The sequence below is a fragment of the Platalea leucorodia genome, assembly GCF_965183815.1.
Source record: "Platalea leucorodia genome assembly, chromosome: 21".
In the NCBI taxonomy this organism is placed as follows: domain Eukaryota; kingdom Metazoa; phylum Chordata; class Aves; order Pelecaniformes; family Threskiornithidae; genus Platalea; species Platalea leucorodia.
Window position 1 is genome coordinate 1115567 of NC_138843.1, and position 25482 is coordinate 1141048.

Below are 25482 nucleotides of genomic sequence, written 5' to 3' on the forward strand. Positions count from 1 at the left end.
AGAGCAGCCGTCGTGCGGGCACCGAGCGCACCCCGGCCCCGCCGCAGCCCGAGCCCCGGGCGGCCGCGGCTGCTATGTGGCTTCGCGGCGCACGGCCTCTACCGGGTAAGCGGGGACGCGCCGCCGCACCGGCATCGGGACCCCACACACGCACCCCGCGGCCGGTACCGGGGGTCGGGGTCTCCCCCCGCACTTGGGGGCTGGGTGGGACCGGGACCGAGGCCGGGCATCGGCCGCGTCCCCTGGGGCGGGCTGGGACCCCCGCGACCGGTTGCTGGGCGGGACCGGGGCGCTCCCTCCCCCCGCGCCCGGTTACTGGCCGCTTCCCCCCCGCCCGCGGCCGCTCCCGGCCGCCCGGAGCCTCCGTCCCCTGCGGGCGTTACCGGCCCGGCCGGTTAGAGCCCCCCGCGCCCCGCCCCGCCCGGCGGCCCCCAGCGCGGGGACGGGACGCTGCCGCCGCCGCCCTCTGCCCCCGGCCGGGGCAGCCCAGGGCCCGCGGCCTCCCGGGGCTCCGGCCGGAGGCGGGGGCCGGGGCCGGGCTCCTCCGCGCTGGGCTGGGTGGGAGCCGCCGGTCCAGTCCGGGCCCGTCCCTCCGTGCCGGGGGCGGCCGTTCCCTCCCGGTTCGCGGGGCCGGGCCCCCCCCGTTGCCGGGTCCAGCCGGGGGCCACCGGCCCCGAGCGAGGCGTAGCCGCTGCCACGTGCCACCGGGAGTGGGGCCGGGCTCTGCCCCGGGGACGAGCCCCCTACCCGCCCCGGGGTCCCTCCCGCCGCCCCCCAGCCCCGTCCATCGCCGGGGACGGGCACCAGCTGGGCCCGGGCTCCCCGTCCTCCTCCTCCTCCTCGCTTCGGTCTCGGTGCTGCCCTCGGAGCCCCCTCCCAGGCCGCGGGGTCCGGGGGCAGCGGGTGAGGGTGTCCAGCCACGGCCGGGCCCGGTGTTGGTGGCACAAAGGCCCCGTCCGTCACACCCCCACCCACCGCCGCTTATTTTTAGCGCGGCGTAGCCGCTGTCGCTCTCGAGCACCTGCCCCGCGGGATGCGGGTGCCGCCACCGCCGCCCCAAATCCCCCGCGCGCCCCACGGCACCGCCCGCACGGCGGGGAGGCACCGAGACCCCGCGGCCCCATGTAGCCGGGAGGGACAAAGGGGCACGGCTCAAGGTCACCGCGGCCACCGGGCCGGGGCCTCTCTGCGAAGGGACAGTCCCCTGGCTCCGGCTTCGCCACGCCGGCAGGCTTCAGCTGCGCTTGGGCTTTGCTTCCCCACAGGGCCGCGGCAGCGTGGCCCCGGCACGGCCACGGCCCAGGGAGCTCGAGGAGGCAGCTCTGCTCCCAGCTCTCGGCACCGCCGGGGCTGGCACTGAGTAATTTGGCAACTCGTGGCAAGGCAGAGCCACAGCGGAGTGCGGCCGGAGGAGCACGTGCCTGGGACGAGTCTCGCTCTGGTTTTGCTCGTGGCTCTTGCAGGCGCAGGGGATAGAGTTCAGACGCAGCACAGGATGGCTGCGTGGCGGGGAGCGTGGCCGCAGCCGGTGAGTGGCCGCTGCGCCGGGGCAGCCCCATGCGGGCAGCCCTGCCTGTGCAGAGAGGGGAGGGTCCCTGCCCCAACGCCTCCCCTCAGCATGGGCAAGATGGAGGTGGCTGGGGTAGAGGAGGGGGAACTGAGGCACGGGCAGAGGCTGGGCAGCGCCCGAGTGGCCGACCAGGTCCTGCTGCCCCGGGGCCGGCTCCCCTCGGAGGCGGCAGCAGCGGCTGAGGCGCAGCCGGCACCCCGGGCCGGCCGCAGCGGCAGCACGTTCGCGAGCAAGAGCGCGGCAGGGCTGCGAGCGGATGCGGCCGCCGCCGCAGCGAGGCGCGGGGGAAGCGGCTCCGACCTGGCCGCCCAATCGGCAGCGGCACCGGCCCGCGCTGGAAACAGGTTCCCCTTTCCAGAATTTGCGGGATCATGCCGTAGCTGCCAGCTCCCGCGTGCCGCCAGCTGTCCTGCCCCCGCCGCGGGGGCTGCCCGTGTCCCCGGGGAGCGTCCCCAGCCGGCCCCGGGTCCCGCCCCGGGTCAGTCCCTGCGAGGGTCCCGGGCTGCACGCGCTCCACCGGCCCCCCGGCAGCAGAAACGGGGTGATTGCCCGGCTGAGTCAATGCCCGTACGTGGCACTACCACGGCAGCAGCGCAGCAAGCTCCCTCCCTGCCTTGGGCGCAGCAAGGTTGTGCCAAAGTTGTTGCCGGTGGAGCTCTGTCTGTCCGGCAGCTGGGGCCAGCTGCTGGTTGCACTGGGGCTTGGTGCTGCGGGGGTCTCCAGGCCGGGGTGCTGGGGGTGTCGCGGGGCCTGGCCATAACGTGCCGGCTGGGTGAAGCAGGGATGAGCCGCGCGCAGCCCCACGTCGCCCCGGAGGACCCACAGCCCCCGGGGAAGGGGAGGCGCGCGGGGGCGGCCGGCAGCAGCCTGTTTGCCGAGGTTTCAAGGAGCGAGGCTCTGCCTGCCCATCCCACGGGAAGCTGCCCTGGAGCCCCGGGGACAGGCGGATCCCCCCGCGCTTTGGGACCCTGCCGGGCGAGGGGCCCCTCTGCCGCGCCGTGCGGACCCCGGTGCCGCTCGTGCCCTGGCAGCTGCCTGCTTCTGCCTGCTCCTGCCATCACAGCAGCCAAGCTCCCTTGCTCCCCTCGCTCTCGTGCAGCATGTCCCTGGTGTCCCCGGGTGGGGACGTGCCCTGTCCCCCGTGGGGGACGCGGCGGGCGGCTCTCCCAGCGCCCTCCCTGTGGGTCTGTTATCTGCGGGCCCTGCTATCCTGGTATCCGCTGCCTGCAGGGCCAGGCAGGGCTATCGGGTCCGGCAGGCCCCTTCCCCCTCCAGCAGCAGGGCCCGGCCTCCCTATCTCATTAGCTCGAGATTAATGAGGCTCCTGCGCTGTCTTTAACTCCTTCCTGCTCGCCAGCTCCTGCCGGCAGCTCCGCTGACCCTCTCCTCCGCTTCTCCCAGCAGGTTTGCGCCGACGCCTGCCGGAAGCCGAGCCGGCCGAGGACTAGAGACGCCTGGCCCCGAGCAGAGGGACGCCGTGTTGACCCCGAAGCTGCCGTCCCCCCGGAAAGTGCCCGGTCGGCGAGGGAGGGGACGATGTGCCGGGCTGCCGCTGCTGCCTGTTGAGCCTGCGAAGGTTTCGGTGCCTGCCTGGGGCGCGCTCGGCCGACAGCGGCAGCACCCTGATCCCGAGTGGCCCTGATCCTGAGTGGTCCCGTGCCTGCAGATCCTGTCGGAGCCCTCGAGCGAAGGAGACGTCGGAGCAAGGCTGAGGGGGGTCAGGGGGCACATCCTTCTGCCCTGACCCGGCAGCGATTCCTGCCCTGACAGCCTGACGGTGCTGCGGACGCTCCGCTGCCCTCGCCCCCGGCAGCCCCCTGGCAGGGCTGCCCGCTCCAGCGCTGCCCAGCCTTGGCCTCCAGCCCCGCTGGAGCGCGGCAGCCTGCCGGGCGCTGCCCCCCGCGCCTCCCGGGCATTGCCCCCTGGGTGCATCGCCCCCCGCTCCCCCGGGGACCCGCCGCCCGCCGGCAGAGCCATGAAGCTGCAGGCGGTGATGGAGAACTTGCAGCGGCAGCAGCGTGCGCGGCTGCAGCAGGCGCTGGAAGCGCGGCAGCAGGAGCAGCAGCAGCAGCAGCGCTCCACGCCACCCCCCGCGCAGCCCCCGCCGGCCCCGGGGCAGACCCCTGCCAGCACCCCGGCCCGGGGCCGCAGCCAGGATCCGGCCCTGGCACCCTCGGAGGAAGGAGCAGAGCCCGAGAGCGCCCACATCCAACGGGCGCAGATGGCCGCCCTGGCTGCCATGCGGGCAGCAGCCGCTGGCCTCAGTCACTCGTCCAGCCCGGGGCTGTCGGATGAGAGCCAGGCCTCCGAGGAAGAGGAGGAGGAGCGCGGCGAGGAGGAGGAGGAGGAGGATGGCGGGTACCACCAGGAGATGGGCTCCGAGGAGGATGAGGAGGATCTGTGAGTATACGCTAGCGCAGGCTAGCAGCTCTTAGGGGTTCGGGGGAGGGGCAGGGACGCGGTCTGGCCCCAGTGGGCTTTGGCATGGCCGGCTGGGGACACGGGCTTCCCTTTGGGGCAGGGGAGCGGCGGTGGAGGCTGCCGGGGGCCGCCTGTGCTGTGCCGGGCGGCCGGGTTTGTGTAGCTCGGGGCAGGGAGGGGGGTTAGCGCCATCGGGATGTCCCGGAGCAGGAGGTGCTGAGAGCGGCAGCTCGGCTCGGCAGCCGTGATTCCTCATGCCGGGCTGGTGTGGGGCAACCTTTCATCTCTGCCCAGGGAGCCACATGGGGCCGCGACAGAGGATCCTGCTCTGGCTTTAAATTATGCAGGGCCCTCGCAGCTGCCTCCTCCCAGCCCGCGTCCTCGCCGGGGCAGGGAACAGGCTGGGAGCCATCTGGCAGAGCTCCGCTTGCTGCCGGAGCTTCTGTCTTGGGATGCCGGCGGCCGGCAGTCCCCCACGGGGCTGCCACCCGCCGACGGGGTCTGCCGGGGCTTTGCTGGGTTCCCCGTGTGCCGGGCGGGTGGTCCCAGCCCCACGGCTGTGGGGCGCCCGTGGGGTGGGCGGGCAGGCGGGGGAGAGGGATTGGCTTTGGGGACCCAGCCCCCTGCCTAGCGTGGGACCAAATCTCTCCTCTGCTCCCTGCTCTAGGAAGGGCAAGTGGGATGAAGATGACTTTGAAGAGGACCTGGGCGAAGAGGAGGAGGAAGAGGAAGAGGAGGAGGAGGAAGAAGAGGAAGACTATGAGGAGGAGGAAGACATGGGAGAGGAAGGGCTCAGCTCGGCAGAGGCGGTGCGGGCGGGCGCGGGATCCCTGCTGCTCCGCAAGCCCCCGGCGCCCCAGCACTACCGGGGCGAGCCACAGCGGCTGCCGGGCGGGCAGGAGCGGCTCCCCTCCGGACTGGGCCACGCGCAGCCCCCGCCGCCGGCGCCCGACCACGGCGACTGGACCTACGAGGAGCAGTTCAAGCAAGTAGGTGCCTGCCGAGACGCGCGTGTCCCCCCGCGCCCGTCCCCCCCCGCTCCTCAGCTCTGCTGTGCGTCCCTGCGAGCCGCGGTGAGACGCCTCTGGCAGTGCCGCCTCCGGCAACGTTCTTCTCCGATCGAGCTGCGTTGTTGCCGCTATGAAAGTGTGGGATTTCTCCAGGGTTTTAGTGCTTGGGCTCAGCCTCGGCCCCTCCCCGTCACATTGGTCGGTGGCTCCGGTGGGATCCTGCGTCTCAGTTGGCACCGTGGCCTGGCCCCAGTGCAGGCGGACGGCGTGATGGGGTTTGCCGCAGGGTCCTGGGAGGATTCTTGCTGAAAATGATGGAAAAAACCACCCCAAACTTGCGGATCTGAAGGGACTCTGTTTTCCTCTTCTCCACCCTCCCTAAGCCATTTTTGGTGGGGACCTGGCTTCCTCCCCATCACCATCACCGCAGAGGTGATGCCAGGTGGGACGGCTCCGGCCGTGTGGATGCTCTGCCCCCCTGCCACTGCCAAAATGCCATTGAAAAGTGAAACCAGGGAGAAAGCACCCCGGCTGCCCCCTCCGCCGCCTTCCCTGCACCGGCTGAGCCGGGCTGGCAGGAGGCAGGCATGCTCCCGCTCTCTCCCGGCGCTGGAGCTCGCTGCGCCCCGCTTTTGGCTAATAGAAGGAAATGTGCTGCGAGCTGGGGCTCCCCGGGGGCTGCCCGGTGCCTTTGATGTGTATGTTTAAATACATCTGAGTTTCGGGCTGGGGGAAGGGACGGGAGCCAACAGCAGCAGATGGGACCCAGATGGAGCAGCCAGGGCACGGTGGCCTTTCGGGAGGGATGCGACGGCCCCTGCCCCTTCCCCAAAAGGGGGAAGGGGCTGCCGGGATCTGCCGGCACATCTGGATGCGGGCAGCCTCATCATGGGGCTGGTGGAGGAAGCACAAGTGAACGTGGAGCGTGCGGCCGCCGTCCCTGGCGTGATCCTGCCCGGCTGCGGGGAAGGAGGGATGCTTCTGCCCCGCGGGTCCCTCGTGCCGCTGCACCCACGCTGCCTCTTCTTCTTGTGGTTTCTCTCTTTTGTGCTTCCTGCCATCGGGGAGCGAGAGGCCGGGGACGTGATCTCGTATCTGTGAAAAGGCTTTTTTGATACCGCAGCTGTGATCTTCCTGTTTGTCACTGGCTTGATGCTGTACTGGACCTGTGCGCCAGCTCCGGGGGTCTGGTAATCACTCCCAGCCCTCGGGATCCAACAGGAAAATCTGGGGCTGGGTGGCTGGCAGTGCCTGCAGGACCTGTGCCACGCTGCCACAGTGGTCTGTAGACGTGCCATGGACTGTGCCGTACTCTCCGTTAAGTCCCCCGCTGCAGCGCTTGGGGCCGCCAGCCCGAGTCCCAGCGCATCCTCTGCCCCCTCCCCACCTCTTCCCCCTAAGCTGTGCCGGTGAACCGGGCTGAGCCACTGCGCTCCCCCGCTTTCGCTTCCCAGCGGAAAGCTTCCCGGGGTGGGCAGGGAGAGCCCTGCACGGCAGTTAATCGTGGAAGCAGCCGGAGGGGGGAGGAAAGCGGCTGCCACCACTGTGCCGTGGGCAGAGGAGAGGAGGCGAAGCGTCCGACCGGGAGAGGCTTTCCCCGGCCCGTCAGCCCGCCAGCGTGCCGGTGCTTGGATCGCGGCCGCTGGACCCGGGCCAGGGGTTTGCTCGGCGCGGCGCTGGCTGGGAGCTCCTCCTGGCCGCCCTCCAGCGCGTGCCGCCGAGCGCTCCAGCTCCAGCCCAGCTGGCGCAGCCGGGCCGGCGCGGCCTGGGAAGGAGCAGCAGGAATGTAAACAGCGAGCGTCGGCGTGGGGCGGCCGCCGTGGCCCCGGCGCTGCTTGGCAGGGGATGCTTTACCCCTTCCCTGCCCCTGCTCCCACTGCTGCCGCCCCTTCGCCGGGGAAGAGGCGCGTTAGGGGAAACCCCGGCAGCACCAGGGTGCTGGTGCACCGCGGCCGCATCCCCCCGCGCGGGAGAGCCCATGGGGGCATGGTGCCGCAAGCACGGCCGTGCCAGCACTGGGCCTTCCCGCTGGAGTGGGGGAACGCTGCTCGAGGAAGGGGCTATTTTGGGGTTCCTCTTTTTTTGCAAATTTGCTCCTCAGGCTGGGAGCACCTCTGCTCTCCCACAAGCTTGCGGGGAGTGTGTGGCCTCCTGCACGCGTCGGCTGAACCGGGCCCCCCCGGCACCTCCTGGGGCCGAGCTGCAGCTGCATGGGCTCAGTCTGGGGAGGCGGGTGACTCCGATTTCTTTCTCCCTGCCTCCAAGCAGGCTCGGGTTCCCCCCAGGCAGCTCAGGGCTGGTGGTCTGGCCCCCACCACCGCCAGGACTCTGCAGGTCTCCCTGCGGCTGCGGTTTGGCTTCAGCGCTGTATGTGCCGGTGAACAGCCTGGCCTCGGCCCCCCGGCCTCCCTGGCCCTGTGCTCGGGGACGCGGTCCTTGCCGGGCACTGCCATCATCCGAGTCCCTGCACCCATCTCCACACCAAAACCCCAGGTGCCCCGTGCCTGCCAGGCGGCTGTCCCTGTCCTCCACCGCGAGGTTTTATTGACCCATGTGGGACAGATTCCTGCAAACTGAGGCTTGGCTGCGTTGAGCCGTGGGGGGTCAGGGAGGAGGAGGAGGGGGCCCAGTTCAAGGGGGAGGAAGGGGAGGGCGTGAGGAAGAGTTATGGAGGTTAGGGAGCTGGCGCGTGGCACCTCCCCATCCCCGGGGACGGCTACTGCGCAGGCAGAGGTCAGCTCGGCAGCTGACCTGGGGCGCTGCCCGCGCAGGCAGCAGAACAAAGGAGCCCCCGGCGCGGCGGGGGGTTCAGGGGGCAGCGGCTGCCGAGGGCGTGATGGCTCCTTGGGGGGCAAAGGGGCATTTTTGGAGCGGGAGGAGGCTCCCCGTGGGGAATGGCCATCATGTCATCCTCCCACGCTGGCCGGCAGCGAGGGCAGGCTTGCTTTCGTTTTGATCTTGTGCCTGTTGTAGCCTCACTGGCGGCATCATGGGGGCCGAGGGGTCCAGTGGGATGTTGGCACGTTGCCCCACGGTGCTGCCATGCCGGGCTGCGCGGCCAGGCCAGGGCCTGTTTGCTCCTGTTTGGGATTGTCTCTAGCCTCACCCCAAAAGGCACGACAGGTCCCCGGGGGGCCGGGGCGATGCTGGCGTGTCTGGCCTGCCAGCCTGGAGCTGGGCTCGGCCGTGGGGGTCTCAGCTGGCCGTGGGCGGCCACGGAGGGCTGTGCCATGGGGGGTGAGCCCTGGCACCCGCCCCTCAGGGCACCATGGCCAGGTGCTGGGGCTTGCACCATGGGCGTTTGCCATCATGCCGCCGCTCCGGAGGGCAATGCTTGCAGTGAGAGCTGGGCTTTGACGAGCCGCTGGAGCATGAGCGGCTCAGCCAACCCCTGCCAAAAATCCGGTGCTGCTGCATGCCGCCACAAACTGCTGCGTAATGCCTGGCCGGCGAGCTGCTGCCGTCGGCATGGGGCTGCCGGGGAAAAACCTGCTTTGATGTCCATGCCCCAGCGGGTGAGCGGGGGGGCTCTGCTGCTGCCCCACGGAGAACCCCCCTCCTGACCTTTCTGTTTCGTTAACTGCTATTACTGCGCCCTACTAATACCGGGAGCGTGAGCCCTGGGCGCATCGGCAGCCCACGGGGCCGGAGTTTCCTGCCTCTGCCCCTTTTGGAGTTTCCTGTGCTGCCTGCAACAGGCAGCAGCTGCCTGCGCTCCCCCCGGGCGCCTGTACCCAGTCACCCCGTCACCGCGTCCCGCAGGAGGGCGGCCGGCGGCATGGGGGGGCCGGACCCCCGGTGCGCCCTCCGCTCCCCATGGCTGCAGCAGCCCCTGGGCCCCGTTTGGGGTGCCCTGTTTGGGGTGCCCCAGGCCGATGTTTAACCCCCCGTCTCGGCTTCCATTCGCAGGAAGCGTTGGAGGCTTTAAGAAGCTGGCGTGGTGCTGGGGGGCGGCTGTGCCGGCGGTGGGGTGCCGGTGCTTTGGGGGGGTGGGAGGTTTCTTAAACTGTCCCAGATGGGGACGTCTGAACCATGCCAGTGGCACGTGGGGGGCGAAAACCTCAGCCTTTATCTTGAGATACGGCATTTCAAAGTGCAACGGTTAGGGGGAAAAAAAAAAATAAACCGAAAGCAACTCTGCAACCTCGGCGGGCGGCACGCTGGGCACGGCAGGGGCAAAACCGGACCCCGTGCCCTGCCCGCTCCCCGGCCTGGGGACCATCCGGGGCTGCACACGTGGCGGGGCCGCAGCAGCTCCTGGGAAGACGAAGCTGGGATTTTCCTAGGGGAACTGCGGGAGGGGCTGAGGAAAAGCCCATTTCTCCTCCGGACCCCCGGGGCTCAGAGCCCCACGCAGAAGCTCCGGGCTCTGGTTAAGGCATGGGGGATCCCCTCTGCCCCCACGGGTGGCAGAGCCCCTGGTGCGGGGCCCTGAACCCCTTTCTCCCGTGGATTATTTTTATTTAAGAAGCCCAAAGCTGGCTGGGGGAGCAGGGTCGGGAGCGAGGGCCCCACAGCCTCTTAACAATGGTGGGAGGGTCCATTTACTTTCTTTAAAATATTGATTAGAGCTTTATTGCATTAGCCAGCCGAGCGGATGAGCCGCCCCCGGGGAGGGCGAGGGGGCCCCTGCGCAGGGAAAGGGGCACCCGAGCGTCATCGCCCGGCCGGGGGTCGCCGTCCCCCCACCCCAAAGGCAGTTTTGCTCCGGCTGGTGCCGCGGCGTGGCAGGGGCACAGATAAAGGGGAGCGCCCTGGGGCCCCCAGCCCGGCCCTTCTGCGCCGGGAGGAGGCGATTGCGGCGCCTGGCCAGGCTGGCGGCAGATAACGGGGGCGAGGAGGGGACCAGAGTGGGACGGGGTGCCGGGGGCCGCGGTTCAGTCGCAGGTGGACCCGTGCCGGGAGAAGGGCTGCGTCCTCCCCCGCGACCCCGGCACAGCCATCGCCTGTCTCGCCCCGTGCCGTTGTCCAGCTCGCCGAAGGGTGTTCCTGGCCAGGGATCCAGCCCGGTAATCGGCTCACAGCGCTCAGGGAGCATTCCCAGAGCCGTAATCCTGCCGGACCCCTGGCTGGGGGTCAGGGACTTCTCCTCGGCGAGAGCAGCTTAGCTGCCGAGTGCCTCCCCCAGCCCGACGCCTGGGTGCCCGCACAGCCTGCGGGTGCCAGGCCCAGCGTCCAGGGACTGCGTCAGGCCGTTTGTCCCAGTGAGACCCGGGATAATTAACGAGGTGGGGATGGGAGATGTGTCCCTCCTGCCCCGGGTGCCCGGCTAGCGCCTTTGCCTGGCTGATTTGGCTTGCTCCTGGGTGGACTGTCCCCCCGGCACCCCTCGGCTCGGGAGCTGGGCTGGCTCCCCCCAGCCTGGGCATCGCCGCTGGCGTCCCCCTGAGCGCCCCGTGTCCCCCAGGGCCCCAGTCCCCGGGCTGATTCAAGGGCTGCAGAGGAGGCGGCCGCCTCCCAGCTCCAGCACAGCTGAACTAACAGGAATGAAGGTTTATTTAAAAGAAAAAAAAAAAAAGAGCAGAGACAAGAGCAGGTCCTTTGTCAGCAAAGCAAACAGCCGCCCGGCAGTGGAGTGGTTGGGCAAGGGCACGGCGTTGCTCCATCACCCTATTTCTGGCCCAAACCGCAGGAGCAATGGCAGCCGGTCCTGGGGCCCAGCCGGACGTGCCGCAATCGGGGGCCGGGGCAAGGGGCGGTTCGGGGACGGGGGGAGCTCCCCGCTCTCCCCTGGGCACGTCCCTGACAGCGCACCTGCCTGCTCTGCCCGCGCGGCCGCTCCCCGGGTTCTGAGCCTGCCGGGGCACCGGATGGGGGGTCGGGGCACAGCTCCCGGCTCGGCTCCTGACCCGCTCCCCGACGCTTCCAGTCAGTCACTTGATCGGCCGGTGCCTGGGTCCCCGCTCTGGACGGAGCTGGTGGTAATCCACCCCGCGCCAGGGCTCTGCTCCCCGGGCAGGGGCAGGCGCGCCGGTTCCCGCTCCCCATGTGTACGGCGGGGAGGGGGTGACCCTGTCACCGGTGATAGTGGCCCTTCAGGAAAGGGCTTCCTTGTCCCCCCCGAGCACCCCTCTGCCCGTGGCCACCGTGGAGACCCCGGCTCAGGCAGCAGCGCCTGCTTTCGGAGTCTCGAATACCTGCGGTGTGCCGCCTCGGGCTGCCGCCCGCTCCGGTGCTGCGGTGGGACAGCAGCTTTGCCGGAGCCAGCATTGCTCTGGTGCTGCGGCAGTGTCCCCTGCTGTCCCCCTCCCCACCGTGGGTCACCAGTGGTGCAAGGAAGCAGCGAGGTTTCGGTGCTGGCAGAGCAGCTCGGCGGTGGTGGTTCCCAGGGCTGATGGCCTGCAGCTGGCTGCCTGTCAAAACCATCTGCGGCTGCTGGACCCCTTCCAGCTCCCACGGGCAGGGCCGGGGCACGCGGGGCTGGCGGGACCCCCGCCGCGGCAGGGACCGCTGGCGGGGTCGGCGGAGCGGCCGTCCCATGGGCAGACGGAGGTGCGGGACCTCGCATTTCAGGAACAGATTTGCAATTAGACAAATCCCCAGCCGGGTGGTGGAAGCCCCGGGTGACTCATCTGCTCTGGCTTACAGCGATCCCCTTTCTAAGGCGATCATTTACATATGGTGGAATTTAAACCCCAGCTCGCCTGCAAGGGCCAACGGAGCTGCTGCTTCTGCCCGCGCAGCTGCCCCTGCACCCAGGCCGGGTCCTCGCCCGGGGGTCTCGACCTGCCAGCCCCATTGGGTGTCACCACGGGGAGGTCTGGGGGCACACGGGGAGGGACGGCCCGAGGCGGGGGCTCGCCAGGTGCCCCAAAGGTTTGCACCACTTTTTCATTGGGAAAAGCTTTGCTGCTCTGGCCGTGGTTTCCCCGGGTCCGTGCTGTGTGGCTCCGGCTCGGCCGCCCACCCGGGGTCCGCCCGGCTGGTGGCGGGGAGCTGCACCAGCAGCATGAGAGCCGGGCCCTGGGTGTTGCTCCCTGGGACGAGCTTTCTCAACACTGCCTGACTCCACTGAATTAATATTTGCACAAGGTCCGGTGCGATAGCGAGCATGTGTCAAGGGCATGCACCGGCACGCACGCGGTGAGGGCCGGGAGAGCCGCCGCTGCCCGGCTGACTCCCATCCGCCTCCCCCGGCCCCTCGGCGGTGACCTCTCGGCAGCCTGTGCCACGCGTCAGCGTTCAGACACTGAACCGGTTTTTGTTTTAGCCGGAGCCGGGCAAGCTGCCGCCCAGCAGGTCCCTCTGAAACCGTCGTTTGAAATGCAGTTGCAGCAGGATTCGCTTCCTCCTCTGCAGGAAGGGGAAAAACAGCAACGGCGCAGCCGTCCTGGGAGCCAGCGTTGCTCTGGGCCCAGCAGCGTGCTGCGCCGGGATGGCTCCAGTGTTTGGATGTGGATCCACACGGAGAATCCCGGTGGCTGCCGGCTGGCCGGGCAGGAGCGGCCCCGCGGCGTGGTGGGGAGGGCGGCCGACGGCGCACGGACAATGGGGGGTCAGGGAGGTTAAACGGTGACTAATTCGCCCATTCAACGTCCCCCTCCGCGGCGCGGTGACACCCGCCATGTTAGCGCTGACACCGTCCCGCGTCCCCCTGGGTCGCCCGTATGGCTGCTCCCGGCAGCCTGGCCGGGGAGGCGGCGGGGCCGGGCATGGGGGCTGCGTGGGACCCCGTCCCGTCGGGGGGCTCGGTTTGGGATGGGACGCTGCCCGCGGTGCTGTGGGCTCCTGCTGGTCCCTGTCCCCTGCCCTGCGTCTGGTGGGGTGGCTCCCACGGGACCACGGCCAGGATGCGGCTGCAGTATCACTCGGGGGGTTTGCAGGTGCTGGTGGAAGCCCAGGTGGTCTCAGGACCCTCAGCCCTTTGGGGCGATGGCTGGGGATTGGGACTGGGTTTGTCCCTGTGCCGCAGGAGCGCCGATGGATCTGCCGCCCACCGGGTCCTGCAGCCCCTGGCCCGAGGAGGGGGCACCGGTGTGGAGAGGCACCTGCGGTGGGGCCGTGTCCCAGTCCGGGCGGTGCCGGCCCGCGGAGGGGACAATGCTGGGAACCAGCGGGAACAATAGTGCCGACGGGAAGCGCGGCGGCGAGGGCCCAGCGCTCCTCGGCCCCCTCCCCGGTTCCCCCCGCAGAAGTGGCCCCCCGCCCCGGGCGGCCCCGGCAGCACTCCGGTGGCAGGAATCCCGCCGGGCCGGTCAGCGGACTCGGCCCTTGGCGGCAGGAGCCGGCCTCGTCCCGAGGCTCCCGGCAGCACCATCCCGCTCTCAGCCGGCCTTGGAGCTGGCAAGCGAGGTGGTGGGGGGCCGCCCCTGGGGTTTGGGGGAGGGGGCGCACGCCCCAGCCCCCTGGCAGCCCCTTCCCGAGGAGAGGGCGTGCGCTGGGGGGGCTTGCAGGGGATTAGGGATGGGGACGGCGAGAGGTGACCTGTCCCTAAGCTGAGTGCTTTATCTGCGGCGGGATCTGTGCCAGGGCCAATATCTCCCTTTGCCGGGAGGAATCTGCCCGGCAAACCCAACGCCCCCGCGCCCGGGGGGCCACGCTGGCACTGCCCCCGCTCACCGCGACGGCGCTGCCCGGGGAAGGGGCTGCGTGGCCTCGGGCACCCCCAGCCCTGACTCAGCCACCATCTTATGGGAAACCACCTCACCACCGTCACCCGAAACACTTCATTTTGGGGCTCCTCGCCAGCCCTTCCCTCCAGTTTTTACAAATAACTTTCTTTTTCTGAATAAGTGCCCCCCCCGCCCCCGAGCGCAGGTCCTGGCTTCGGTGTGCCGGGGGGCTGCGTGCGCCGGCCGGGAGCAGGACGGGAAACACCACCCGCGTGTTTATTCTTCGTTAAATAACTCGTTAGCGTGCACGGTCTCTCTCCCCCTCCCGGCATCGCCCCTCGGCTGTCAGCGGGACAAAGGGACGCGTCCCCGGGGGCGGCTCGGAGGAAGGAAGGAAGAAAAGAAAGAGAGGGAGAAGGAGCCCCCTCCCCGCACGCCGCCGGCTGGAATCAATCAGGGAGGACGCTCGCCCTGCTACCTGCCGCGGGCGCCTCACCGGGGTGGGCTCTCCCCTGCGCCTGCCTTTGTTGTATTTTTTCCCCAAATACAGAAATTCAGGCCTTTTCAGCCCCTGCAAGGCGGTGGCCCTGCTGGAGGAGTCACCAGCCCCCCGGCCCTGCTGCTGTGGCCCTGGGGGGTCTGTCCCCCCCCAGCTCACGGCGTGCACGTCCCAAACCGGTTTCGAAGAGAAGGGAGGAAAGCTGAGAGTGTCGAGACTTCCTGGCAATGGAAAAGAAACTTGAAAATTATTCCCTGAGGCTTGAAAACCCGGAACCAAGCTGGGGGGGGGGTTGTTTTTGACTCGGACGCGGGACGCTGGCTCAGGAGGCTGGGACACGGACTCCTCTGCAGACCCAGCCCCGCACACCCCTGCTCTCTGGTTGGGGGGTTCCTGTGGCTGCTGGTGGGGGCTCCTGCCGACGGGGAGACTCGCCTGGCTCTGGCATAAGCCCCAGCATTACCGGGGCTGTGCTCTTGGAGCCTCGTTAAATGGCGCTTCCCCTCCCTGCTTTAATTGTGCTCCTTGCCCGCAGCTCGGGGGGGCCGTCAGTAGGGCGGGGGGCTGCTCCGGAGGGGGTGTTATCGCGGTGCCTCCCGGCGGACCCCCGGCACGCACTGCTCCCGTGCCGAGGGCTCTCTCCTGCATTCCTGGCATTGCCGAGGGGCCGCCTCCCCGCCAGCCCTTTGAAAGCCAACGGGTTGGGATTTTCCTGTAATCTGGTTTGAAACGTTAATCCGGTCATCCACACCAAACGCCGGGCCGGCATCCTGCCGGGGCGCTGGGGTGCGGGGTCAGCACCGCCCACCCACCCACCGCCTTCCTAATTCCTCCTCCACTTAGTTATATATCTGCTGGCAATGGCCATCTGGCACCTCGTCCTCAGCCGGCCGCAAGGACGGAGGGCTGGAGCTGACGGGGGCTGCACCGGCGGCGAGGCGGGTTTGGCACTGCGGCACAGAGCCAGCCGTGCCGGTGGCGCCGGGCATTTGCCCTGTGCTGGGTGAGCACTGGGAGCACTGGCTGCACGGGACCGGATCCCCCAGCTTGGGGGGCTCTTGGGGAGGTGGGGGGCATCTCCTGTCCCCCTGGCCGGGCTGGGGTCGGCTGTGCCACAGCATCCCCTGGCACCGCGCTCTCGGCGTGGGGACCCGTCAGTGGGGCGGCGCGGCCGGGCGGCCTCCCCACGGTAAGAGGATATTCTCGGGGCAGCTGCGTTACAGATTAAGTCGTTTCCACCTCCCTGCGGCCTCCCTAATTATGAAATGTAAATCTATTGAGTCAGCGGCGGCAGGGCAGCCTCTCCCTGCAGCTCGCTGCCCGGCGGCCGGCGTTACCTTTGCACTGAGCCTCACCACCTCCGCCCACGCTTCCCCAGCGAGGAACCGTGCTTTGTGCCGAGCAGAAGCCGTGCTCGAGCGTGGCGGGCAGGCCGTCGGCACCAGCCGGGGATCGGCACCAGCCGGGGATCAGCACCTGCTGATTTCAGTCTGGTGGTGCCAGCGGCAGCCGGTCCGTGCCGAGCCCGGCTGTGTGTTCAGTTTCGCATGCTGCTGAAACAAGAACATGTTTCTGTTCCTCAATTTTTATTTTGAGACCCAATATCTAAGCTTTCCTACGATGCCCACGCTGCCTTTTTGGTGTTTGCGGGGTGCACGGCTCCTCGGCTGCGTCCTCGCCAGCACGGGAGCGCCGCAGGCTGCCAGCGAGGTGTCCCCGCGAACGCGGGATGCTGTCAATGCAAGGAAATCCTGCGAGGGGCTGCTGGAAGTCGCTCGTCTCTGCCCTCTTCCACGTCTCTGCCTGTGCCCGGGGGGCGAGGGGGGACGGGGGCAGCTCGGCGGATGCTGCTCGGTCACGCAGCGCCCGCCACGGTGCAGGCAGGGCACGTCCTGACCACAGCAGAGCACGTCCTTGCCTCGCGGCGCTGCTGGCCGACCTCCCTGGGAAGCTGCCCTCGCGCCGGGCGGTTCTGCTGGTGTCGGCAGAGCCAGACGAGGGTCCAGGGGGACTCCTGGGGGTGCAGCCGGGGGAGCCCTGGCCCGGCTGAGCCCCTCTTCCCGCTCCGGGGTGGCGGTGGCTGGCGAGCAGCAGCTGAGCGCAGCGGAGCTGTCGAAATCTCGCCAGTAACCACAAGCGGCAGCTTGCGAAATGTCCTTTGCCCGTCAGCCGCGGCTGGGTGTGCCGGCAGGGCCTCGAGGGCGCCGGGCGGGAACGGGGCTCCCTCAGCTCGCTGGCCCTGGTAGCCCCCCGTGCCTTTGTCCCGGCTGCAGGGGGAGAGTGGCCACAGCCGGCGGAGTTCAGCATGGGACCACCGGGGCCAGCGGGCGGTGGGGGGCGCGTGGAAGGACGCTAATCCCCGCGGCCTGGCCGGCGCACGCTTTCCTCAGCTGATGGTTAATTTTCTTTCATCCTCTTAAACGCATCCGTTCCCCTTGGGACTGAGCCCGGGGGGGCTCACAGCCGGGGGGGTCACAGCAGTAAACGAACTGGCGCGTTCATCCCTTCCCAAACGCGGCCGCAGCTCCCACCTGCAGCTGGGGGAGAGCAGCTTTATTTAAGAGCTGGCTTTATAAAAATTGAATGAACCGATGTTTTCATAAACGGCTAATCGATTTTTAGAGCTCTGCAGGTTAATAGGTTGCTCGTGATCCCCTCGTGCTGTGCTGGGCGCTGCGCCGGGACGGCTCCGTGTTTGGTGCTGGCCGGTCGTGCCCGTGCCCCGCTGCGATTCAGGACCCCAGGCCCTGGGGATGGCACGGGGACCGAGGCCAACGCCGCTGCCAGCTCTCCCTGGGGATGGGCAAAACCCTGCCAGCGCCGGGGGCATGGCTCCATGCTGCCAGCACTTCTGGTTTTTCACATTTTCCTTTTTCCCGAGCAGGAGGGCGATGGTTTTCCAGCCCCTGCTCCCCTCCGCTGCGCCATGGCACTTCTCTCTCCCCGGGTTTAATCCCCTGGCCGGGCTGAGCGCGCCCCGGCCGCCCGGCACACCGCCTGCTGCGCCTGTATCTGACACGCGGGACGCGCAGCGGCGCTGGTGCCGCTCCGTGGGCTGGGGGTTCCCACGGTGCTGGGGGTCCCCGCGATGCTGGGGGTCCCTGCGATGCTGTGGTGCAGCACCTCTGGGGCATCGCCGGTGCCGGGAGGCTGCAGCCTCTGCCCCAGCTCCTGCTGCGCAGGCGGGGCTGTCGCCCCATTAGCGGGGTTAACGGGGCGGGGGGGTTAGGCTTGGGGTGAGCCATGGTGGGTGCCAGAGGTGCCCGGGGCGGTGGAGCCGCAGGCTCGAGTGCAGCCCCGTGAGCGGAGCGGGGCTCAGCACCCTGCAGGATCGTGCCGTGGCGGCGGGCGCCGGGGAAGCCCTTTCTCTGCGTGCGGCTTTCAGAGCCGCTCGAGGAAACGGGGGAGGCTGGATTGGCGCTGGCCCAACATCCCTCGGCCGGTCGGGAGCAGTCTGCGCGGCTCAGCCTGAAAAACCGCGGCGGTGCCCGCTGCGCCGCGTCCTGTCCCTGCCCTGCCGGGGGTCACCGCTCCGCTCCCCTGTGCTGCGGTCCCTCCGGGCACCCCTGCATGCGCACCCCTCGCTGGGGCGGGAGAGGGGCTTTGGGGAGCCTGGGCCGGCGGTGGCGGCTCCTGCCCCCTCCCAGGGGGTTTGCTGGGGGCCGGGCGAGCCTTGCGAGGTTTCCAGGGGAACTGGGGGTTTATGGCTTTCCTGCAGCGCCCTGCCCCTCTTATCGCGCGGCCCCATTGATCCCTTTGATCGGCACCGGCGGGCGAGTTCAGCCCCACGGGATCCGGATCCTCCCTGGGGGGCAGCGGGAGGAGGGGGGTCATACCCCTCGCTCACAGCCGGGGCAACGGCCGCCCACGGGTCCCAGTGCCACCAGGGTGCCGTGCCGGGCATGCCCACGGGACGAGCGGGTGTATCAGTGACCCGGTTAATTTGCTGATGTGCCGCCGCGTGGTCGGCGGCCCCGCGGTGCGTGCCTGGTGAGTTACGTGGTAATATTTATAGCCCCCTCCCGGCCGCCGCGGCTGCGGCTCTGCTGGCAGTTGTTCAAAGTTATCATTGAGAAAAGCGGGAGCCGCTCGGCACCAAGGGGCCGGGGGCAGCGGGGCCGGGGCGAGGGCTGCGGCATCCATCCCCGTGGCGTCTGGGCAGCTCCTGCCCGCGCAGCCCCTGCTCTGACACCCCTCCTTGGGGGGGGTTATCCACCAGCCACTGCCTCCAGGCAGAAACCGTGCTGGGCTTCGGCTGCCAGCACTAGGGAGAGGCAGAGCCGGCGTGGCGTGCCTGCCTGCGTGCCGCGGCGCTCAGGCCAGCAGATCCTGCTGCCATAAATCAGGCAGGAATGTGCCGGGCTGTCGGGCGTGGGGTGGGGTCTCAACAAAAGCTGCCCCAGCAGAACCGGGTGCTCGAGGCGCGGCTGTGCCAGAAGCCTTGCCTGGGTCTGCCTGCCCCGGCTCAGAAAGACATGTCCTGGCTGCGCAGCGCAGTGCAGCGCGGTGCGGTTCATCCTGCCGGGTTTGCTCTGGCAGCTGTGCCGCGAGCAGCGTGGCAGCCTGAGCGGGAGATGCTTTTGCAGGAGGAGAGGCTGCCAGCCCCACGGCCGCTGCCCGATGGGCGCGAAGTCTCGCCGGGGCAGACCGTGCTCAGCGCCGGCCTTGCCGGGCAGAAGGGAGCAGGCTCTGCCGGGCAGCATGGCAGCCAGTGGTGTGCCACAGCCGGGAGGGCGTCCTGCAACCAGGTCCAGCTCAGCACCCTCCTCGCCTCGTCACAGCCCTCGTTTGCCAGGGCTGTACCCCCAAGGACACCCCTTGAGCACACCGCGGCAGGCACGAGCTTGCGCCATGGCGCAGGAGCTGGCAGCACGGCACACGAGCTCGCACAGTGGCACGGGAGCTCACAGGCTCCCTCCGGCACTGCAGGTGCGGAGGAGGGATCACACCGAAGAGTTGCTCCACTCTGTGCTGAGCACAAGGTGGATGCTAAAAATAACCGGGATCGGCATTCCCGGGAGGAGCCGGGGGCCGATGGCGGTGCCTGCAGCACGGGAGCTGCTCCGGCCTGCGGGTGAAGCGTGAGGCAGCGCCGCGATTTCGGCACCGGTGTTTCGGGGCTGAGCTCTGAGCGGAGCAGGCAGGGGATGGCACCGCCGTCCCGGGGCTTCTGCCAGGGCATGGGCGCAGGTCAGCCCCCAGCCGCAGGGACCCTCGGGATGCCGGGGCCCCATGCCGGGGCCCCCCTGAGCCGAACGGCGAGCTGAACGGTGCAGGCGGTGGGCACAAGCCCCAGGGATGCTGCTTTGGGAGGGTCGGGGCTCTCCGGGCAGCGGGGGGCACAGGTAAGGGGTTTTTCTGAGCGTTTTTCTGCTCTCCTTGCGCAGCTGTACGAGCTGGATGGCGACCCCAGGAGGAAGGAGTTCCTGGACGACCTCTTCAGCTTCATGCAGAAGCGAGGTGAGCCCCCCCGCCCGCCCGCCCCTCCCTGGGGCCAGGGGCTCATTTCCTCGCCCCTCGTTACAACCCTGAGGTCACAGCTCCGGCCGGGCCGCTGGTTAATTTTTAACCTCTCTGCACAGCGAGGTCAAACCTGCTGGGCTGGATCCTGCACTGGCGCCTGCGGCCCCCCTCGCCCGGCCCCGCTCCCCGCGCCCATCGCATCTGGGACCTGCGGCCCCTTCCCCGCGGGGTCCGGCCCCTCCTGGGCGCGTCGCCCCCGGCTTTGCCTCCCGCCGCCGTCCTTTCCCCGGGTTATCGCAAAGGGCGAAGCCCCCCGCTGCCTTCTCGCTCTGCCCGGGCTGGCAGGGGGTGGGTGCCGGGGGGCCGAGGGGGTGGAAAGGGCTGAAAGCGAAGCGTTCGCCTGGTCGAGGGTCTGGTTCCTGCGTGGAAAACAGCGCTGGAAATGCTGACGCATCGCTGCCTTCAGCCTTTTGTCAGGCGGGCGATGGGGGAAGCACGTGTGCGTGCGCGGGGGGGCCGGGGAGCCGCTGGCCCAGCACTGCCGGAGCTGGCCACGTCCCGCCAGGGTCCTCCCTGAGCCCCCTCTGCCCACCGGAGGGCAGGGACCCCCGGGTGGGAGGAGGTGCTGCAGCCCCTTCCCCGTCACTGGAGGGATGACCCCCCCATGCACGTGCGGCCCCCGGCTCGGCGGGACCCTCGCGGCTGGGAAAGCGCCGCCACCGTTATAAATAACTCGTGTTGCCGGGTGCCGCCGACCTCAGCCTGAGAAACGGTGCTCGGCCCCGTTTCGGGGGCTGTGGCTGAAAACTGCGAGTTTCTGTTTCCTTTGTGCGTGGGGCTGATGCTCAGCGAGGTGGCAGCGAGGCCGGGGGTCCCGCGGGGGAAAGAAGGGGATGCTGGAAGGGAAGGGAGAAGCAGGAGCCCCCTGGCCCCCAGGCTGCCTTGCGGGGGGTCTCGCCGGCTTCCCCCCGCCTTTGCCCCGGGGGTGAGAAAGCAGCAGCCCAGACCCGCTCTCTCCTCCCCCCGCTCCCCAGGGACCCCCGTCAACCGGATCCCCATCATGGCCAAGCAGGTGCTGGACCTGTACATGCTGTACACGCTGGTAACGGAGAAGGGCGGCCTGGTGGAGGTGATCAACAAGAAGCTGTGGCGGGAGATCACCAAGGGGCTGAACCTGCCCACCTCCATCACCAGCGCTGCCTTCACCCTGCGCACCCAGTGAGCGGCGGGGGCTCGGCGCGGTGCGGTGGGCTGGGGAGGGGGCAACGCCAGCGGAGTCGGTGCTGCCCGCGCTCCCTCTGTCCCGCACGGGATGCGGGGGGACCCCGGCCCCGGGGATGGTGGAGAGGGAAGGGGTGGCATGGGGCGGGGGGGGCGGCACACGGGCAGGGGGTGCCCAGCCGCCACGTCCCCATCCCCATCCCTTTCCGCCGGCAGGTACATGAAGTACCTGTACCCCTACGAATGTGAGAAGCGAGGGCTGAGCAACCCCAACGAGCTGCAGGCAGCCATCGACAGCAACCGGCGGGAGGGCCGCCGGCAGGGCTTCGGCAGCTCCCTCTTCGCCTACTCGCCTGGCGGCACCCACGGCCTCCTCTCCTCCCCCAAGCTGCCGGTGCCGGCGCTGGGGCTGGCCTCCGCCACCAATGGCGGGTCCATCGCTCCCGTCCAGAAGATCAAGAAAGGTAATGGCTGCCGCAGGGTCCAGGCTGTGGCTGAGCCCCCTCCCGGCACTGGGGACACAGCCCTGAAAGGGGCAGAGCTGGGTGCAGCGGGCTGGGGGGTCACAATCCTGTCCCCTCCTGGGCTCTGGGCACTGGGGCTTGTTTCGGGGACCCTGACTCTGGTCACCCAGCTCTGGCTCCCCTTGGAGGGGCAGGAGGTGCTGGGCAGCCCCTGGTGCGGACCGAGGGGCCCCGAGCTGGCGTGCCGTGGCCGGGGATGCCCCGGGGTGGTGGCACCCATCCGTCCCTGTCCCCTGCATCCCTGACCGCCCGCTCTGCCCCTGCAGAGGAGGACTCCCCCATCCCCATCTCCATGCCCAGCCGGCTCCCCGTCTCGCTGGCCGGCCACCCCGTGGTGGCAGCCCAGGCGGCCGCGGTGCAGGTGGCGGCGGCCGCCCAAGCCGTGGCGCTGGAGCAGCTGCGGGAGAAGCTGGAGTCGGGGGAGCCCCCGGAGAAGAAGATGGCGCTGGTGACAGACGAGCAGCAGCGGCTGATGCAGCGGGCGCTGCAGCAGAACCTCCTGGCCATGACGGCCCAGCTGCCCATGAGCATCCGCATCAACAGCCAGGGCACCCGCTCGCCAGGTCAGTGCCGGCCCCGGTCCCCCGCCCCGGCAGAGTCGCCGTGGCCCCTGGTCCCGGCGGGGTCCGTAACCCGGCTCTCCCCCGGCAGAGAACCGCCAGGACTCCGCCACCGGCCTGAGCAGCAACGGCACCAACAGCATCAGCATGTCGGTTGAGATCAACGGTATCGTCTACACAGGTGAGGGGCTCCCCTGCCGCCGGCACGGCCCGGGGGCTGCCTGACGCTGCCATCCCCAGCAGCCTCCGCCGCCGCAACCACCCGGCCTCGCTCCCGCTGGCGTTCGCCCCGTTTTTGGCTGCGGACGTGGTCTGCGCAGGCAGCGTTGGCACGGCCCTGCCGCCCTCCGGCTCAGCCCCCCGCTCTCTCCCCAGGTGTGCTGTTCGCCCAGACGCCCGGCCCTTCCTCCTCCTCCTCCTCCTCCTCCTCCTCGCTCCCTTCCTCTGCCTACAGCAAAGGCAATGGCGGCAGCGGCGGCAGCCGGAGCAGCGGCAGCGGTGGCGGCAGCGGGGTGGGGAGCGGCGGTGGCAGCGTCCCCCCTGCAGCCCCGGCCGGGCTGGCCGTGCCCCCCAGCTCTACCTCCACCAACGCTTCGCCTTAACGCCCCCGGCCCCTTCCCCTCGCCGGCGCCGGTGGCCGGGGCAGGGGCAGCGCTCGCCCTCGCCCGGCAGTGGTCGGGGCGCGGGGGGCCGGGGTCTCGCCGGGGTCTCGCCGAGGGCCGGCCTTGTTCTCATGTTGGTTGGGTTTTCCTTTGCGAGGAGAAAAGCTTTAGCCCGGGGGTTTTGCCGGAGCTGCCGGCTATCCCGCTGCGCCGCGCCGGTCCGGGACCGTTTACCTCACTCACATCACACTTTGCACTGTACATTTATTATTATTATTATTATTATTATTTTTTAATTCGTGTTACCTCCAGACAGACGCACGGACGCCTGCCGACGCGAGCTTTAGTGAAACCCCCCGGCACTCTCTAAAGGAAAAAAAGATAAAAAAAAAAAATTGGAAATCGGGAGATATTTTATTCATTTAGATCCTTTTCCCTCCCCCTTTATTTTGAGAACTACACTCACTATATGGGATTTTAAGAGGTTGTTGTTTGATTGTTTTGTTGTAAATAGCTTCTATTTTATTCTCTAAAAAGAAAAGAAGAGAAAAGAATCGAACTTTAACATGCAAATGATATATATTAGTGTTCATCAGGGAAACGGGAGCTTGGAAACCGCGTAACCTCCTTTCTGCTCTCCTCTCGTTGCTGTCGGTGGCCGGGTCCAGCTCTGCTCCTTCCCCTGGGACCCCCGCGGGCGCCCCGAGACCTTGGGGGTTGTAGGGGCCGGGGGGTCCCGTCCCAGCGCGGCCGTGCCGGCAGCGGGCAGAGCTGGCAGCCCCCGGCACGGGCAGCCTGCCCGCACCCCCAGCCTCCAGTTTCCCCAGTCTCTGCGCAGGGGCTGGGGCTGGGGGTCTGTGCCCGCCTTCGGGGATGCCGGGGGGTACACGCTGCCCGTCCCGCTGCCCGTCCCGCTGCCTGTCCCGCCGCCCAGCCCACCTGGCCGGCGCATCCTTGGGAACCCGCTGCTTTCAGGCTCTTGCTTTATTTTCTCAGCAGAGAAAATGGAGCTGAAAGCCGTTGCCCCCCCAAGCCCCCAGCCAACGCCGGGGAGGGGCCCGGCACCGAACCGCAGTGGCAATCCGGGCTTTACCGCGGGGCCGACGCTCCCCCTGCATCCCACCCACCGTCCCCACCGGGTGCGGGGGAAAGCGGAGCGGGAGCCAGGCTGTGTTAGCAAATCTGTGCTTTTATTCCCCCTCCCCGTAATGCTGCTGTGCAAAGCCAGTTTGGGCATATTTCCCTCCAGAAATCAGCAGCGTGGTGAGAGCAGGATCCGGGCGGTGTACGGCGGGGGGTCTGGAGGGGACCGGCATAAAATATCCAGTTTAGCTACAGGATGCAGGAGCTCTTATCCATGATGGGGATGCGCCGGGGGGGCTGCGGGATGCTCCGGCCGTCCCCAAGGACATGGAGCATCCTTCGGGACCTCCGGAGCGTCCCGCAGCCCCAGCCCCAGGATTTATTTTAAGCATCGTTCTCTCTCCAGCCGGCCAGGTTTCAGTTTTTTGCAATTTTTTAGACTTTTTTTTGCCCCCCCGAAACATTCACCCACATCTGCGTGAGACACAATCGCGACCCGATACCGAAACACCCCCTCCCCCAACTCGGTATCAATTCCTCAGGTTTCGACCTCGAGCACAGGGTTTTTTCCCCCTTCCCCGGGTGCCGGGGGGGCCCGTGCTGGCGGGACACCCCCCTCCCTTTTTTTGCTTGGGGAAGCGGCGATCTCAGGGGATTTGGGGTTTTTCCAGCCTTTTTTTTTTTCCCCAGCCTTTTTCCCCCCTCTCCAGAGCTGGAAATGCCCCTTGGTGGCTTCGTGGACCCCGTCCCGTGGGGTCCGGGGGCTCCGTCCGGCTCCTGCTGCTGTCGGGATCCAGCTCCCCGCAGGGAGAAATCCCGGGGGTTCTCGTGCCCAGGGTGGGTGTTAGATTTTCTTAGCGAGTTTTTGCATTTGTACAGTCACTGTTTTGGGTTGGTTGGTTTTTTTTTTTTTTTAATTATTTTTATTCCCCTCCTTCCTCCTCCCTCCTCCTTCCCCCCCCCTTTTTTTTTGAAAGCATATTACCTTCCACTTTATTTTTCTTTTTGCATATCGATTTAAAAAAAAAAAAAAAAAGCCTAAATCAGTTTCTCTGGGGTTTGGAAAGAAAAAAGGAACGGACACAGCTGCAGATGCATTTACCCAGCGTGCATATCTTAACTCAGGTAAAAAACGAAAAAGAAAAAAAAACACAAAAGACAAAAAAAAGAAAAAGAATAAAAACCACATTCTACCTCTGAGAGCGGCGGCCTTGGGCGCACCCGGGCCCCCGGTGAAATATTTCAGTTTTGCAAACATTCAGGTATTGAAACTTTTGATTATTAAAAAAAAAGATAAAATAAAATAAAAACACTGAAAGTTTACATTTTATAATAACATTATTATACAGATTGTATTTAAACTTCAGAATATTTAAGACAATTGTAACCCTGTAAAGTTGATGAAATATTAAAAAAAAAAAAAAAAGTTGTGTTGTCTGGGGTTTCTGTCCCTGGGGGTGTCCAGGGGTGCCCACAGGGCTGTGGGGAGCCTCTCCAGCACCTGTGGGGTGCTCGTGGGGTGTCCGTGGGGTCCCTATAGGGCTATGGGGTGTCCGTGGGTCTATGGGTCCCCACGGGGTGCCCACAGGGCTGTGGGGTGCTCATGGGGTCCCTATGGAGGGCCTGTAGGACTATAGGGTGCTCATGGGGTCCCTATGGGGTCCCCACGGGGTGCCCACAGGGCTGTGGGGTGCTCATGGGGTCCCTATGGAGGGCCTGTAGGGCTATGGGGTCCCTATGGAGTGCCTATAGGACTATAGGGTGCCCATGGGGTCCCTATGGAGTGCCTGTAGGGCTATGGGGTCCCTATGGAGTGCCTATAGGACTATAGGGTGCTCATGGGGTCCCCACGGCGTGCCCGTAGGGCTGTGGGGTGCCCACAAAGATACGGGGTGTCCCTGGGGTGCCTGCGGGGCTATGGGGTGCCCACGGGGTGCCCCGGGTCGCCCATCCCGGGCCGGGCCGGGGCGGACCCTG

General features: G+C 67.9%; 1 protein-coding gene across 1 annotated transcript; it reads left to right on the plus strand.

Moving 5' to 3' along the window:
- The first annotated feature begins 20 nt into the window (after positions 1-20).
- On the plus strand, positions 21-24771 carry ARID3A (AT-rich interaction domain 3A). Its single transcript, XM_082331232.1, has 9 exons — positions 21-105; positions 2975-3970; positions 4659-4980; positions 19440-19512; positions 20550-20733; positions 20953-21200; positions 21527-21823; positions 21912-22001; positions 22196-24771. Exons 2-9 carry the CDS (start codon positions 3546-3548, stop codon positions 22420-22422), a joined length of 1866 nt encoding a protein of 621 aa, XP_082187358.1. The 5' UTR covers positions 21-105; positions 2975-3545; the 3' UTR covers positions 22423-24771.
- Positions 24772-25482: the final 711 nt, after the last annotated feature.

Coding starts and splice junctions, on each gene's coding strand:
- ARID3A (XM_082331232.1), top strand. CDS start 3,546: ATGAAGCTGCAGGCGGTGATGGAGAACTTGCAGCGGCAGCAGCGTGCG. Junction 19,513..20,549: donor CAGCTTCATGCAGAAGCGAG/GTGAGCCCCCCC, acceptor CCCGCTCCCCAG/GGACCCCCGTCAACCGGATC. Junction 22,002..22,195: donor CAACGGTATCGTCTACACAG/GTGAGGGGCTCC, acceptor CTCTCTCCCCAG/GTGTGCTGTTCGCCCAGACG.